The sequence below is a fragment of the Mus caroli genome, chromosome 5 (genome assembly GCF_900094665.2).
Source record: "Mus caroli chromosome 5, CAROLI_EIJ_v1.1, whole genome shotgun sequence".
NCBI classification, from domain to species: domain Eukaryota; kingdom Metazoa; phylum Chordata; class Mammalia; order Rodentia; family Muridae; genus Mus; species Mus caroli.
This window is the reverse complement of record NC_034574.1, coordinates 105,851,988-105,867,285: the sequence shown is the minus strand read 5'-3', so window position 1 is coordinate 105,867,285 and position 15,298 is coordinate 105,851,988. Positions and strand designations below refer to the sequence as shown.

Genomic DNA, 15,298 nt, shown 5'->3' with positions numbered 1-15,298 from the left:
TATTTGGGCTCATGCTCCTGAAAGAGCATTTAGCCAGCAACTTGAGGGACCTTCTATACCACCATTAAAGACTCTGGCCAGGGTACCGTGTGAGAGAGCAGGAGAGGGGAGTGAGGACAGTCCTGGAAGCCAGATTCACCTCTCTAACTCAATCCCTTCCTGGGGCTGCAGCCCCCTCCTGACCTGGACTTTGAAAGATCCCACCTTCTCACATGACTGATACATTTCAGCAGGATTTTGGGATGACTTTTGCACCGTGTCAGAGGCCAAGGCTTTGCACTCACAGCCACGAGCATACATTTAAGTTCAAGGTCCTCAGCAGTCGCTCACACTGTGAGAAACACCATGGGGTTGAGACAGCAGGGCAACAGACAGACAGACTGGCAGTGTGGCTTGGCATCCCTCTCTCCGGACCTCAACGCAATGACATTTCTGAGGATTTATACAAAAGAGAGCGTCCGAGTGTGAGGTGTACTGATTCCAAGCGGGGTGTTGCCAGGAACAAGAGAAGGCTGTCTTCTGTGTGCTCAGTCGTTATTATTTTATGTTTGATGGTGTCTCCAGCAGTCTGTGCTTGACTGGAGTGCCCGCATAGCTGAGGGTGGCCTTGAACCCTGGATGCTTCTGCCTCTCACACCTCCCTTGCTGGCATGCACCACCACATCGGACTCTCCATTTCCTTTTTTGAGCACAGTAATTGCACATTTTTCTCCTTGGAAACAAGGCGAAAAGAATATTTCCAATCAAATCTATTTAAAGATTATAGCACATCCTCGGCGAGTGCCACTTTGCCTTGTTGGGGTTTTTTGTTCAGATCAGGGCTTTTGGGAACTGGTGATTACTTGGCAGCTCTGCTGAGACACTGGAGCGCCCTCTCTCACACAGAGGGAGGAAGAAGGAGCCTGCCACTCCTTGCCTGCAGCAGGAGGAGGCAGCCTGGAGCACATGTGACTGGGACTCATTCCTTTAGAGTGGCCTCAATTGTGGATACCATGCACTGCTGCACTCTGGGAAGTCAGCCTCAGAATGGTTTCCACAGGATCTTGCTTTGCCTTATATCTTATGTACCTTGTAAAGGGGCAGGGTCACTGCATAAGTGTGCCCTTCTGTAAGGAAGCCCCAGCCCTAGCTGGCCCTTCATCAATTTCAAATACATCGATAGGCCGTGTGTTCTAACTTGCAAATTGAAAATACTGGTTAGCAATAAAATTTCCCTTCAAAGCTCACTTCTGTCTGCAGAATTTCAAAGACACAAAAGGTGTGGCTCACACTTGAAATGCCAGCACACTGGAAGCTAAGGCGGGAGGACTGAAGTGAGTTTGAGGACAGCCTGGGCTATATAGAGACCCCCTCCCAGTGTGTGTGTGTCTGTGTGTATGTATATATGTATGCATATGTGTCTGTATGTGTGTCTGTCCACTCTCATGTGAAGTGTATGTGCATGTGTGTGTTATATGCATGTGTGTATGTATGTATATGTTCATATGTGTATGTATGTGTGTGCACATGTGTATGTACATATATGTATGCATGTGTGTGCATGTACATATGTGTATGTATGCATGTGTGTATGTGTGTGTATGCACACGTGTGTGTATGAATGTATATGTATGTATGTGTGTGTGTGTCTATGTTTCAGTTCACTCACATGTGGTATGTATGTATGTATGTGTTATGTGTATATGTATGTGTGTACATACATATTTGCCTGTATGCATATGTGTATGCACGCATGTGTGTATGAATGTATATGTATGTATGTGTGTGTGTGTCTATGTTTCAGTTCACTCACATGTGGTATGTATGTATGTATGTGTTATGTGTATATGTATGTGTGTACATACATATTTGCCTGTATGCATATGTGTATGCACGCATGTGTGTATGAATGTATATGTATGAATGTATATGTGTGTTTTTATGTCTGGGTGTATATGAATGTATACATATGTGTGTATGTGTGCTATGCGACTATATAGCACCCCCATATATTTATGCAAAACTTCACATTGAGCACATCACAGACACATGGAGCCAGGCTCACCCTCAGCTAGGCTATAGAAGCAGCCCAGGTGTCTGTCAGCAGAGGCAGAGATGAAGACAATACAGAATTGTTTTCAGCCATGACGGAAAATGAAGTTCAGCTGTTTGTAGTGAAATGGCTGCTCTGGTGCTAATCACAGCAAACTGAGTCCGTCCCAGAAAGACAAACATTATGTGTGTCTTGTCACTGTGGTCTCAGACTTTAGAGAGTCATAAAAATCATATATGTGTGAATTACAGGAAAGAATTGAAGCTGGGGAGCAGAGGGGAGAAAGGGGATACATGGAGACATTGGTGGGAATGGGGAGAGAGAAGAGGGAATGGGGGAGAAGGGGAACAGAGCGGGGAGGAGAGGGGAGAAGGGAGAAGCAGGGCGCAGGGCAACATGATGTACATGCCTGAAAACAGCCTGGTGAGACTCTGTATGAGAATAATAGCTTTAAAAGGTAAGAGAAAGAAATATAAATAACACAGCAAAGAGGAGTCCTTTTCCAGGCTTACCAAGCTGGACTGGGCTCTTACTTGACAACCGACTGCCATATTTGGCACCTGCTGTCTACTGCCACGGACTTGGTTCCTCACACTGTGTGAGGCATGCATCCCGAGCCGCTGTCCGTAGGTGGCTGTGGTTATGGAAGGCTTTGTGTGGTCAGGCCACAGCTGACCCCAGCTTTCCTGACTCCTCCTGGGTGAAACACATCTGGGCCAGCTGCTGTGGTCCTTTGTCACCAAGGCTGTGTTTGTGGTAGGCACCTGGGCTTCTAGGCCAATCCACACTTACCTGGGGACTCTTGTGGGTGGGTGGGTGGGGGGAATCCAGGCTGTTTTAGGAGCCAGACTGCAGAAGTCTGCACTGTAGCTATGGCAGCTCTCACCCCTCCTGCACATGGCTGCCTGGGGCTTGTGTTCTGCTGGTGATTTTAGTAGAAGAAGCCTATCTCACTGCCACAATGACACTGTTGCTGCAGCGAGGATCAAGGACTTGTCTGGCTCATTCAAGGCCCAGTCTGTTTGTTCTGTGGCTAGGCTTTGTTTCCAGAAGTCGCGAGTGTTTGCCATCTCTGAACGTAGATGTATCTTATTTTACCCAAATACTGGTCTCAAAGCAGTGCTCTAATAGAACTGTCTCTTATCTCTACAGCCACAGCCCCTTCAGGCAGCATAAAACCAAAGACAAGCATGAGATAGACCGAATGACCCTGACCGTGGTAAGACCATTATGGAGAGTCCTTCTGAGTCCCATAAGTGTGCCATAGAATAGTGGAATATACAACAGGGCTGGAGAGATGGCCCTGAGGAAAAAGAGCTTGCTGCACAGACCTGGGCCCTGTGTTCTGATTCCCAGAACCCCCACGAAATCCAGATACAGTTGCTACATTTGTAATAGCAATAGGGCTGTGAAATGTCTGGTGAGGGTAGAGAAATCCTCAGAGGTCATGGGATGAGCACAGCAAAAAGCCAACAAAGACACCAGATGGAAGACAGGGTTAGTCACCCAAGGCTGCCCTCCAACTCCATGTGGGCCCTGTGGTGCACATGTACCCACACTTATTTGAACACCCAATGTTTGTTGATTCATAGATATGGATACAAAATAACAATAAAGACAGATACAAAACCATGTAACATATAATATATAAAATATTATAAAACAATATATGATATAACACATATAAAACATGAAATATATTATGCAACATATGTAAAATAGTATGTACACTATATGAGAATCACATCGTGAAAATAATAAATGAAGATAACCATCCCTAGTGGAAATTTTGAAAGAGAAAAAAAAAAGAAACAAGCCGAAATACACACCAGGGCAAAAGGTGAGAGTTGCAAATGAACAAAGTAAGATGCGGATGGTGGGGAGCAGACATAGCCGCCAGATAAATGAAGAGGTGACCCCCATACAGAAGAGGTCCGGGCTGTAGGCTCTTTAGACCTGCCCAAACCAATCAGTAACCATTTGAAGGCTTAATGCTACTCTGTTGTGAATTTGGCTTGTCCCTTTCCTAAGGGACAGCCTTGACTTGGGTTGGGTATGAAGCCACTGCCTTAGGATGGACCTTTGAAGTTTGTTTCTTCTCTCCCTAGAACGTGCAGCTTCCAGATGCCTTCTCCCCTGAGCTGAGGTCCCTCTTGGAGGGTTTGCTCCAGCGGGACGTGAGCCAGCGGCTGGGCTGCGGAGGAGGAGGGTGGGCCATCTTTCAGAGTCTCCACTCCAAAGGAAAAGGCTGGTCTCTTGTATCAAGTCATCACTAGGAGCCCTCATCTTTCACTGGGTGGGGTGGGGGGGCGGGGGAGCTGGTTGGTTGGCCATTCTGTTGCCCTGTTGCCCGTACAACATCAGTTTGCTTCTATTCCTGGGTTTCAGAGGGGTCTGGAGTCAAAGTACAGGGCCAGTCCTCAGGGGGCTGCGTGGGCGGGGCTTGTACCTCAGTAGAGCAGGAAGCAGAGATGGGGAACTGGAGGATTTTCTTCAAAGTAAATCTCTTCTTAGAGCCAAGCCCTACTTGCTAAAGACTCCACCCCCACCCCCAGTATTGCCAGCTGGGAGACCAGTGTTCAAACAGCTGGTGAAGAGAGGGAGGAAGATGGGAGGGGGGTGTGTGGGAACAGGGAGAGGAGGGGAGAAGGGGAACAGGGAGAGGAGAGAGGGGGATAGAGGAAGGAGAGGAAAGAGGGAGGGAGAAAGGGAGAAAGAGGGGGAGGGAGAGAGAGAAGAGGGGGAGAGAGAGGGAGATGAAGAGAGAGGGAGGGAAGAGGAGGAGAGAGAGAGAGAGAGGGAGACAGAGGCGGGGTTCAATTTTCCTTCCACATTCTGTGAGAACTGGGCACATTCTCTGTCTCTTCCTTGTATCCAAGAGATACCATCCCTGTATCTCTTGGGTCTCCTGAGTCTGCTATTTACCTGACCCCGAGCCCTTTTCTTTCCTGGGCCCTGTCTTTTAGCTGCAATGTGTTCCCAAGTAGCCGCTCCTTAGAGAGGGGCTAAGGGGTGAACCCCCCCTCAATCCAGCCTAATGTTGCAGTTATGCAGAGGCATCTGAAGCTGGAGGATGTGGCTTTATGCTGTCAACGCTGCTCTGGATGCCTGGGGCTCGTCCAAGGCTGGTGTTCCTCAGCTCAGGAGACAAGTCGTGCCATCTCCCTCCACCCCCCACCATTCCCATTATGATTGGCAGAATGTTCCTTTGTCCTCCATGCTCCTGATCTCCTGTCAGCTGTCTCTTCCCTTTGATTCCTTGTTTTACTCTCTGAGCATTTAGATCCCTAACTCATCTATTGATTTTTTTTAAAGTTTTTTTGGCAATATTGGTTTCTTAAATGTCAAACCTTCTAGGGCTTTCCCTCCTATTTGAATACACAGCTAGTTGTGGGGACTTGAGAATTCAGGGGTGGGGACAAGGTTTGGTGTGAGGGTGAGTGTACATGCATGTGTATGTGTGTGTGTGGTATGTGTGTCTCCTTGAAGAATTCCAGCCCTGATGTGTACACATACACACATGCACATACACATGCATACACACATGCACACACACATGCATGCACACATGCATACACACATATGCACACACATGCAGACATGCATGCATACATGGTCACCCATACACATGTACATGCATGCATACACATGCACACATGTGTACACACACAAGTCTGGAGGTCAGTACACATTGCATTCATCCCAGGGCAGTTGCTCTGCTACCTGCTGGCATTGCAGATTCCCCTGTCACTCCCATCTACCTCTGCACAGCCCCTCTTGCTTGCCTCTCTGATGGGCATGTGTCTCTGTGCTTCACCCAGCATTTCCTGTGACATCATGGCAGTGAAGAAGCCAGTCTAGACTCCAGCAACCTTGCTGGTTTGCCTGTCACACGTTCAGCCTGCTGTGTATAGACAGCAGAGGGTGCAGGCGGGACCCAGACAAGGCCCCTCAAATGTTGCTGCTGAGGACATGGGTACCAGCCTTGCCTGGGATCCTTCATCAGCTCAGGACTTGGCTCCGAGCTCTTGTTAATGATTCAGGTCTGGGAGGAGCTGTGAGGGAAACAGACACAGCAGTGTGCTGGAGGCAGTACACCGAGCCCCAGCCTGTGAAGAAAGGTAGTCCCAGGTTTGAGCATTGCATGTAAGGGGCCTCAGAGGGAGGGAGGGCTTGGAAGGGGGGGGGTCCATGCTGCTGTGGCTAAGGAGGGCAGACTTGGAGTCTTTCATGGTGGAGTAAAGGTGGGGGAAGAACAGCTCTGAGTGGCATTCTGAGTGAGTCCTCAAAACTGCAAGATCTGGGGCTGGGTGCTTGGGTCAGGGCACTGCTAAGGACCAGCCCATAGCAGCCATTGCTAGTGCAGGGAGACCTGGACTCAACATGTGACCTCTGCTGTGTGACCTCAGCCTTGACCCTGACCTTTAAGGAGTTTGTTTATTCAACCATGGGGGTACATGTACTGTGGAGTTTCCATCTAAGTCAGTGCCAGAGTCTTCATGGTCCCATCCTTTTTCTGTAATTCTGTCCATCATGGCTGATTGACATTTGTGGAGAATCTTTAACATTATCCTCTTTCATCACTCTTCAAACTATGTTGTTGCATGCAACTACACAGTACAGATGTACATGTGTGTATCTGTGGGAACTTCCAGGGTGTCTTAAGCTGCAGTATACATCTGGACAAACAGGACATCTTCCCAGGCCCAGTGTTGATCACTGCAGTGCCGTCTATGGTTTCTCAAGGACCGCACACACACACAGTTGAGTACACATGTACACACATGCACACACAGAGTTCCATGCACATGTACATACATGCACATGTACACACATGTGTGAATACACACACTCACACACAGAGTTCAATGCACATGTACATATATACATATGCACATGTACACACACATGCTCAAGTACACACACACACACTCATACACACAGTGTTGCATTCACATATATACACATATACACAGAGTTCCATGCACGTGTACACACACACACACACATTTGCAAATACACACACCTGCACTGACACACAGAGTTTCATGCACATGAGCACATACACACATGCAAACACACATACTGTGCATATGTGTATGTGAACATGTGCATGCAATTCTCTATCTGTGTAAATGTGCATGTGATTCTCTGTGTGTGTACATGTGACTCTCTCTGTGTATGTGTACATGTGACTTTGTGTGTGTGTACATGTACATGTGACTCTCTCTGTATGTGTACATGTGCATGTGACTGTGTGTGTGTGCATGTGTGTGTGTACCCAAGATTGATGGGTGTCTTCTTTGATGGATCTGTACCTTGTATACTGAGGCAGGTCTCTCCCTAGAACCCAAAGCTTCCTGATTGGGTCTAGCTAGCTGAATGCCCTGGGGCATCCCCGGTCTCTGCCTCTTGCTACCATGCCAGTGTGACATTTACACAGGAGCCAGGGATCCTGGTCAGGTTCCCATGCTGACACTGTAAGCACTTTCCCTCCTGAGCCATTTTCCAGCCTGCTCTTGGTTTCTGAATGAGATGGAACATTCCTGTAGTTCTTATGGGGAGACAGTTTGGTACAGCACCTGTCCTCAGGACTCACTCTCTCTCCTCTTTCCCAGGGCACGAGAGTTGAAGGAGCACATCTTCTTCAAGGGCATTGACTGGCAGCATGTGTACTTACGGAAGGTATCCCTCCAGACCCTCTGAGCCCGCTCTCTGTGTCTCTTTGTTGCTGGCTTCCTGACCCTGTCCCTCCAGAGTCCCCACCCACACCAGTCCTGCCATGTCCACATGTCCTGCCTGAACTTATTGCCACACAGGGGACAGCCATAGGGGGTAGGGGACTCCCACGGGAAGGCTCCTCTTCCTCTTCCTCATTTTCTTCATACAGACCACATGTGCCTTAGTTTTGCATCTGTGGTTCAGCCAGCTACAGATGGAAAATATTCAGGGGAAAAAAAAATCACAGATGTGCTGAGCACACACCAACTCTGCCCCAGTCATCAGCGTCACAATGGCACAGACTGAGCACTATCCACAGGGCATTTACACATTCACCCAGAGATTAATATCTACAGAGGTTGTGTGCAGGCTCCATGAAAATCCTCTCTGCTTGCCAGTGGACCTCATAGGCAAGCCATGGCCTGGACAGGTCCTCTGCAGGGGCTGAGGGGTGACCATATAAAAATTTTGGCGACCTCCTCTCAACAAATAATAGAAGATACAGCATAGCAGTTCTCCAGCTAACTGAGATGTGTGTAGAATCAGACACATGCAAGGAACATCTGACTTGAACGTGGATGTTTTGTGACTCCATACCACCCCTTCCTAATTTTTAAAACTTCATTTTATGGGTTGGGTTGTTTGTTCGTTTTCGTTTCGTTTCTTTCTTTTTTTTTTTTTTTTCTGGAGCTGTAACCCAGGAAGCACATCCTTTCCCTTGGAGCCACACCCCCCTCCCTCCTTCCCTTGTTTTAAGCTTTACTGTATTCTCTTTGGTACAGGGAACACCCTGGTTGAATTTTTTTTTTTTTAATTATTGATTTTATTTATATGAGTACAATGTCACTGTCTTCAGACACACCAGAAGAGGGCATTGGATCCCATTACAGATGGTTGTGAGCCACCATGTGGTTGCTTGGACTTGAACTCAGGACCTCTGGAATGGTTGAATTTTTAAAAGTGTGTTTCTGTGTGAAGCCTGCTGCAGAGTAATAGCTGTTTCTACAGGGAGAGGTGTCTGGCTGCCTATCCTGCCATGCTCCAATTACCCGGACAGCCAGCACTGATGAGGGCTGGTAGTGTGGAGCTCTGGGTGGGCATGCGCGTTCTGGGCATGCGCATTCTGGGCACGTGCTTTCTGCGCATGCGCTTTCTGAAGGGCGGGCTGTGTTCTTTTTATAGACTGCTGTCTTGGGGTATACAGGTCAGCTGATAACTGGGCCTTACCTACTTGTTGGATCTTGTAGTACCCGCCACCCCTAATCCCTCCTCGGGGAGAGGTCAACGCTGCAGATGCCTTTGATATCGGCTCCTTCGATGAGGAAGACACCAAAGGCATTAAGGTACACACTCTCCTGAGTATGGGGTTTCTGCTAAGAATGGCTGTGTGTAGAGTTGGCTAGGGACTAGCCCTCGCACCTGCTCGGCAAGCACTCTAGTAGGATGGAGCTACATCCCTGGCCTCTGAACTCACTCTGTAGCCTAGTGGGCCTTGGACCCTAGGTTCTCCTCAGCCTTCCCAATGCTGGGGTAACAGTCCACCCATCCTTCCTGGCTTAAGGAGAAAAGAATCCATTAAACTTAGCGATGGCTTTAGTTTTACCAGCAAAGCCTTGGCAGCTTCCTCCGTTCCAATCATTTTACACTGCTGAGCGGCAGAGGGGGCACTACTGTCACTATGACTGACATGTGGCATTTGCAGTTGAAATCCAACTTCGGAGTGAGTGGCTTTCGTGCTTCCACGTCTAGGGTCTCCCTGTGTCAGGAGAGACTATGCAGACAGCAGGAATCTTTGCCCTTGTCAATCAAGGGCGAATTGACTGTGAGCTTAGCATCATCCCCTACATTCACCAGACACTGGTGCGTGACTCTAGTTTTCCAAGTGGAGACAAGACATACTCATGGGGAGTGAGTCATGAGGGAAAATTACCATCTTCAAAAATCCCAAGTCAGCAGGTCACCGCCTGCCTGCCTGCCAACCAGCCTGTCATCTGCCCCTGACTCTGGTGGCTTATCCCCGGGTGGGGCTCTTCTCTGCTGCTTGAGTGTATCCCCACAAGCACAGTTACTTTTCCACCTGAAAGAGTCCCCTCCAGCAGCAGGCCATGGTTCTGAGTGTCAAACTCACACCTGGTACCTAGAGAGAGAACAGCGGGTGCCATGGCGGAGTCTGACAGGCTGCTGTCTCAGGGACTCCCAGAGCAGGAGTGTGGGGGCAGGGTGAAGGTGCCAGCTGGATGGAAATGAGGCAGGGGACAGAAGCAGATGTGAGATGGAAGCAGCTATGCACAGGGGCAACCGGGCAGAGCCAGAGGCTCCTAGGGAGGAGGCTGACCCCAGGAAGACTATGGGGTGTTACCATGTGATCCCCAGTATGGAGCCTGTGTTGGGCAAAGAACCCACAGCAACATTGGTGACCGACTCAGATCCACTTTTATGAGGTTTGGATCAGTGACCTGGGGCGGCTGGAGGGCAGCAGGCTCCTCTGAGCATCTCACACCTGGCGCCTGGGTGTACAGGTACCACACGCACATAGTGGTGCTGCCGTAAGGTCAGTCCACTTCCAGATGCACCCAAACGTTTTTCCCATCAGACGCAAGGCTGCCTGTCAAAGGCACTAGGGGCAAGACTGGGCTCTAAGATGATGCTTCGCAGTTGATGAGTGTGAGCCTCGATCTCCCGACCTGTGTTATAGATGGTGGTTAAATCCCCAGGCATACAGTCAGGGCTTAACCAGCTAGGATCTTCTATACTGTGGCTTTGGAAAGAGCATTGTGGTTGGGGGCAGAGAGGGGTGGGGTGACAGCCTCTGTGGCCAGCATGAAGTAGGGACGACAGGGCCATGGTCAGGGAGGGAGCTGGAAAGAACTCCTCCGTACTTAATGGTTTAAAACAGCTGGAAAGATGTGGTTGTTCATTTTTGGTTGGTTTTTTTTTTTTCTTCTTAAAAAGAAATTTTTCATGATCTCATAGCAACATAAATTCCCCTCTCCTAATTTATTTCTTCCTCAGGTTTTTTTTTATTTTTTTATTTGAGATGAGTTTCTGATATATATTCCAAGCGGGCATTAAACTTGGCATGTAGCCCAGGCTGGGCCTTGAATGAGAAATCCATCCTTGCTTCAATCACAGGTTGCCCTGCCCTGCTGGTCTAGTTCATTATTAACTGACTGGGCAAAGTACACACATGAACTTTCAAAAATTCCAGGAGGCAAGGTCATGTTTCTGTAAACAGTGGTGGTGGTTTTAGGAATGCAGAGTGTGTGTCCATTCTGGCCAGGGACCTCCTAGGCTCTGCACATACATACACACAAACATATACACAGCCAAGCACACATACATGCATGAACACACAAACAGATGTGTGCATATATATATACATATATGTATATACATATGTATATACACACACATATATATGTATATACACATGTGTTCTCATAAACATGTATACATGCACACACATACAAATATACACAGGCACGTGTGTACATACATGCATGTACATACACAAACAGATATCTATATCTATATCTATATCTATCTATATATATACACACACACGTACATGTGTTTCCATAAACATGTATACATGGACACACACACACAAATATACACATGCATGTGTACACATACGTGCATGCACACACAAACATGTATACATACATATATGTACATATACATGTTTTTCCATAAACATGTATACACGCACACACACAAATATACACATGCACGTGTATAAATACATGCATGTACACACAAACAGGTATACACACACATACTTGTATTCCCATAAACATGTATACATGCACACACAAATATACATAGGCACATGTATACATACATGCATGCACACACAAACAGGTATACATGGATGCACACACATTTGCATGTGCACACACATAAATATGCATGCCTTTTGTCACACTCAGAACAACTGAGGACCTCCAGTCTGGGCTTAATTTGGACATTTGAATGGATGTGGGGTGAGTTCTGCTCCCTTCAAGGGCTCAGCCTCCCCTTTGCCTTCTAAACAGCTCACCTGCTGCTGTCCCGGTCACTCTTCTGTCTCCCAGAGGCAAGAGGAGGACTGGTCACAGAGAGGTTGCTCCAACAGGTGCAGCTCCCACTACCCAGGTTTGAGCAAAGTCACCTCATTCTCCTGGCTTCCTGGTGAAGCCTACCTCAGAGGGTGGGACAGAGACATTTGAGTGACTGCAGCTCTCAGAGGCCCGGTGCCTGCACTCCATGACACTTGTATTTAAACACTCATTCATGGTGGTGGATGAATGAGTCTTTGTGAGATACTGGCAGACCCATCCTGCAGCAAGCTTTCCCCCCTTTTCAGATTGTTTGAGGGAGGCTGGTCAGCCAGTCTGGCTTTTCTCTTTTATCAGATTCTAAACGCTATGTAGACCCATGTCCCCACTTTTACAAATACAGCACCCACAACTGAAAAGCAAACCCAGTATGTGAGGCTGGGAAGATACGCAGTCAGTAAAGTGCTTGGTGTGCATGAGCATCTGAGTTCAGAGCTGTGGCACATGTATAAGACTTTGGTGTGGTGGCACACACTCACAACCCAGCTCTGGGGAGTGAGGAGGAGGCGGAGACAAGAGGAAGCCTGGGTCTTGCTAATCAGCTGGTTTACACAGTAGCTACTCACCCAGATTTAGTGAGAGACTCTGTTCTCTACATACAAATAAGTAAATAAATATGGAAGACACCAATACCAACCTCTGGCCTACACACACACACACACACACACTCATGTGCATGCACATATACACACATTCTTACACGTACACAATATACTCACATGCACACACATGGACATGCACACACTTGTACATGCACACACTTGCACACATACATGCACACACATAATATATATTGCATACACACATTCTCACACATATACACACATACACACACATGTGCATGCACACATAAACACATTCTCACGCACATGTACACATGCACATACATAATACACTCACATGCACATACATATACATATATATTTCATACACACATTCTCACACATATACACACACACACACACATTCATGCCCACACATACAATTCTCATGCACATACACACATACATATATATGCACATACACGTATATACTTCATACACATTTACATACACAGGAATAGATGTACCACATGCACATACAAACAAAATTTTTTTAAAAAATAATTTTAAAAATATCAACATATGTTCATTTTCTTTGGCAAAAAATACCTGATGCTATTGATGGCCAGGCCAAGGGCGCATGGCTGGGAGCCATGGTGAAGCCCTCCCTGAATGTGGTCATGGTGGGGTCCCACGGCCATGATGCTGGCTGCTCTGCATCTGGGAAGGTGATGGAGCACAGCCTCTTCTTTCCTTACACACCCAGCTGTTGGACTGCGACCAGGACCTCTATAAGAACTTCCCGCTGGTGATCTCTGAGCGCTGGCAGCAAGAAGTGGTGGAGACCATCTACGACGCCGTCAATGCTGATACTGATAAAATCGAGGCCAGGAAGAAGGCTAAAAATAAGCAACTTGGTCAAGAGGAAGGTAAACAAACCGCTTGCCATCATTAGAGGAAAGAGCACACCCGACTTGGGTTTTACGTGGATTGGAGTCACCAGGTGGATGGAGGTGCCCACTGAGGGGAGACAGTGCTGTCTCAGTTCTGGAGTACCCCCACCCCTGGAACTTTGGGAAGCAGGCTTGAAAATTCAGTCCTGGGAGATGGAGCATCTCAGAGTCATGCACAGGCCCTTGGAGATTCCGAAAGTCTCTGTGACAGGAGTGTACCTCGAAAATGCATTTTAAGTCTGCTCAGAAATGCAAGCCTGTGTCAGAAGGGCAGCTCTGTAGACTCCAATCCTTGCCTGTCTCCTCTGTCTCAGAGCTTGCTTTCTCCCCATCTCGGGGGACATAGGAGTGTCAACCTTTTGAGGGTGATCGGACTCTCTTCAGAGAGTAAGCTCCCAAGGGTGGAGTTTATCTCTTTTCATTTGTTATTCCTGGCACCCACAAAGCATAAGCCTCATGCCTAGCCCCCGTGGCATCGTGGGCACACTGATGGATGAGTGAGTGATTTTAACACAACTGCCAAGGCTCTGGGGAATGTTTTGAAACATCCCCAGTTTTCCTTAAATAATGCACCAACTTAGAGCCGCAGTCAGTGCCCTGCATGGGTCTGAGGCACTTCAGTGGACTGAGGATGAGTCTTCTGTGGCTGCCACCTTAACCTTGGAGAGAGAAAAGGCCTGGCTTCAGAAAACGACTCACAGGATGAAAGTGGATTAAGGGAAAGGCCCCTCCAGTGGCAGTGGGACTTTGGAGAGATTTCACAATTAAACAGTCTCTATTATTTTGTAGTCATTATTATATATACAGGTTTAAAAAAAAAAAAGATGAGTTGGGAGCAAACCTTTGCCCTGTCAGAGTTCTCAGTAGGTACTGTGGGTTCAATGCCAAGAGCCTGGGACCTTCTGGGCTCCCAGCTCCTGTGTGTCCAAAACCCGAGATCATGGTATTCCGATGAGTTACTTTGTAGAGCCCTGTGCAGGTTCTCCAGCCCCAGAGCCTGTTTTAGCAGTGCTAGGGTAACATTGTGTCTTTACCCTCAGATTATGCCATGGGGAAGGACTGCATCATGCACGGGTACATGCTGAAGCTGGGGAACCCCTTTCTCACACAGTGGCAAAGACGCTATTTTTACCTGTTCCCCAACAGACTGGAGTGGAGAGGAGAGGGCGAGTCTCGGGTGAGTCCCGTGGTGGGCCCTGCGCAGCCTTGGGGTACAACATACTGCTTTATATCCAATGCCTCTTAGTGTCACAGAAAACAAGGGTTGCTCTCGTCCAAGTAACTTTTAAGTGTCCAAGTGGAGTCCCTTCTTGGAATAAGATGCAGGTGTCATCTGAAAGACTGAGTCCAAGTCCAGCAGCCTTGGGGGTGGGGGTGGGGGCAAATGAAGGCTGGAGGTGGGGGGGAATGGGTGGGCTGGGAGAAGAGCAAAGCAGGAAGAGGGCCATCCCAGCTCATTGCTCTCAGGACTGAGGACACCCCAAGGTGCCTCTCCAGGCCTCAGTTTCCTGCCTATGAAGCTGGAGACACAGAAAACCTCAGAGCTCCCGTGATTACTGCAAGCTTACCCAAGGCTAGGGGCTGTAAACAAACTCACTGGTTAGTGGTTTCCAGCATCCAACTCTGGATTTTCTGAGAGGAATCCAGGGCAACCAAGGGCACAGCCAGCTCACTGTGGGTGGGGAGGGATGCTGACTGACTCAGGTCAGCCTGTGCTCGCTAGGTCTCTCCCCAGGTCAGATTGCACCAAGTGTTACCAGTGGGCTTTACACAGGAGTGGCTGGGATAGTAAGGCAACCCATGCTGTCTGCACCCTGCTGGGAATCTGTAGGCAAATTTCACAGTACCTCAGAGCCTTTCTCCAGTTACTAGTTACTTAGTAGCAAAGAGTTACTAGTTACCGTTAGCAAAGGGACAAGTCACCTGTTTTATTAAACACCCACCAAGTGA

General features: G+C 48.0%; 1 protein-coding gene across 3 annotated transcripts in view; it reads left to right on the top strand.

The window, feature by feature from the left end:
* Grk3 (G protein-coupled receptor kinase 3) overlaps positions 1-15,298 on the top strand; it is a 111,866-nt gene that overhangs the window by 89,224 nt on the left and 7,344 nt on the right. For all 3 annotated transcript variants that reach the window (XM_029477562.1, XM_021163545.2, XM_029477561.1), the window contains exons 14-19: positions 3,185-3,251; positions 4,141-4,241; positions 7,651-7,717; positions 9,001-9,096; positions 13,162-13,324; positions 14,389-14,525. In XM_029477562.1, the coding sequence (XP_029333422.1) occupies positions 3,185-3,251; positions 4,141-4,241; positions 7,651-7,717; positions 9,001-9,096; positions 13,162-13,324; positions 14,389-14,525 (631 nt within the window). The remainder of the gene's footprint in view (positions 1-3,184; positions 3,252-4,140; positions 4,242-7,650; positions 7,718-9,000; positions 9,097-13,161; positions 13,325-14,388; positions 14,526-15,298) is intronic.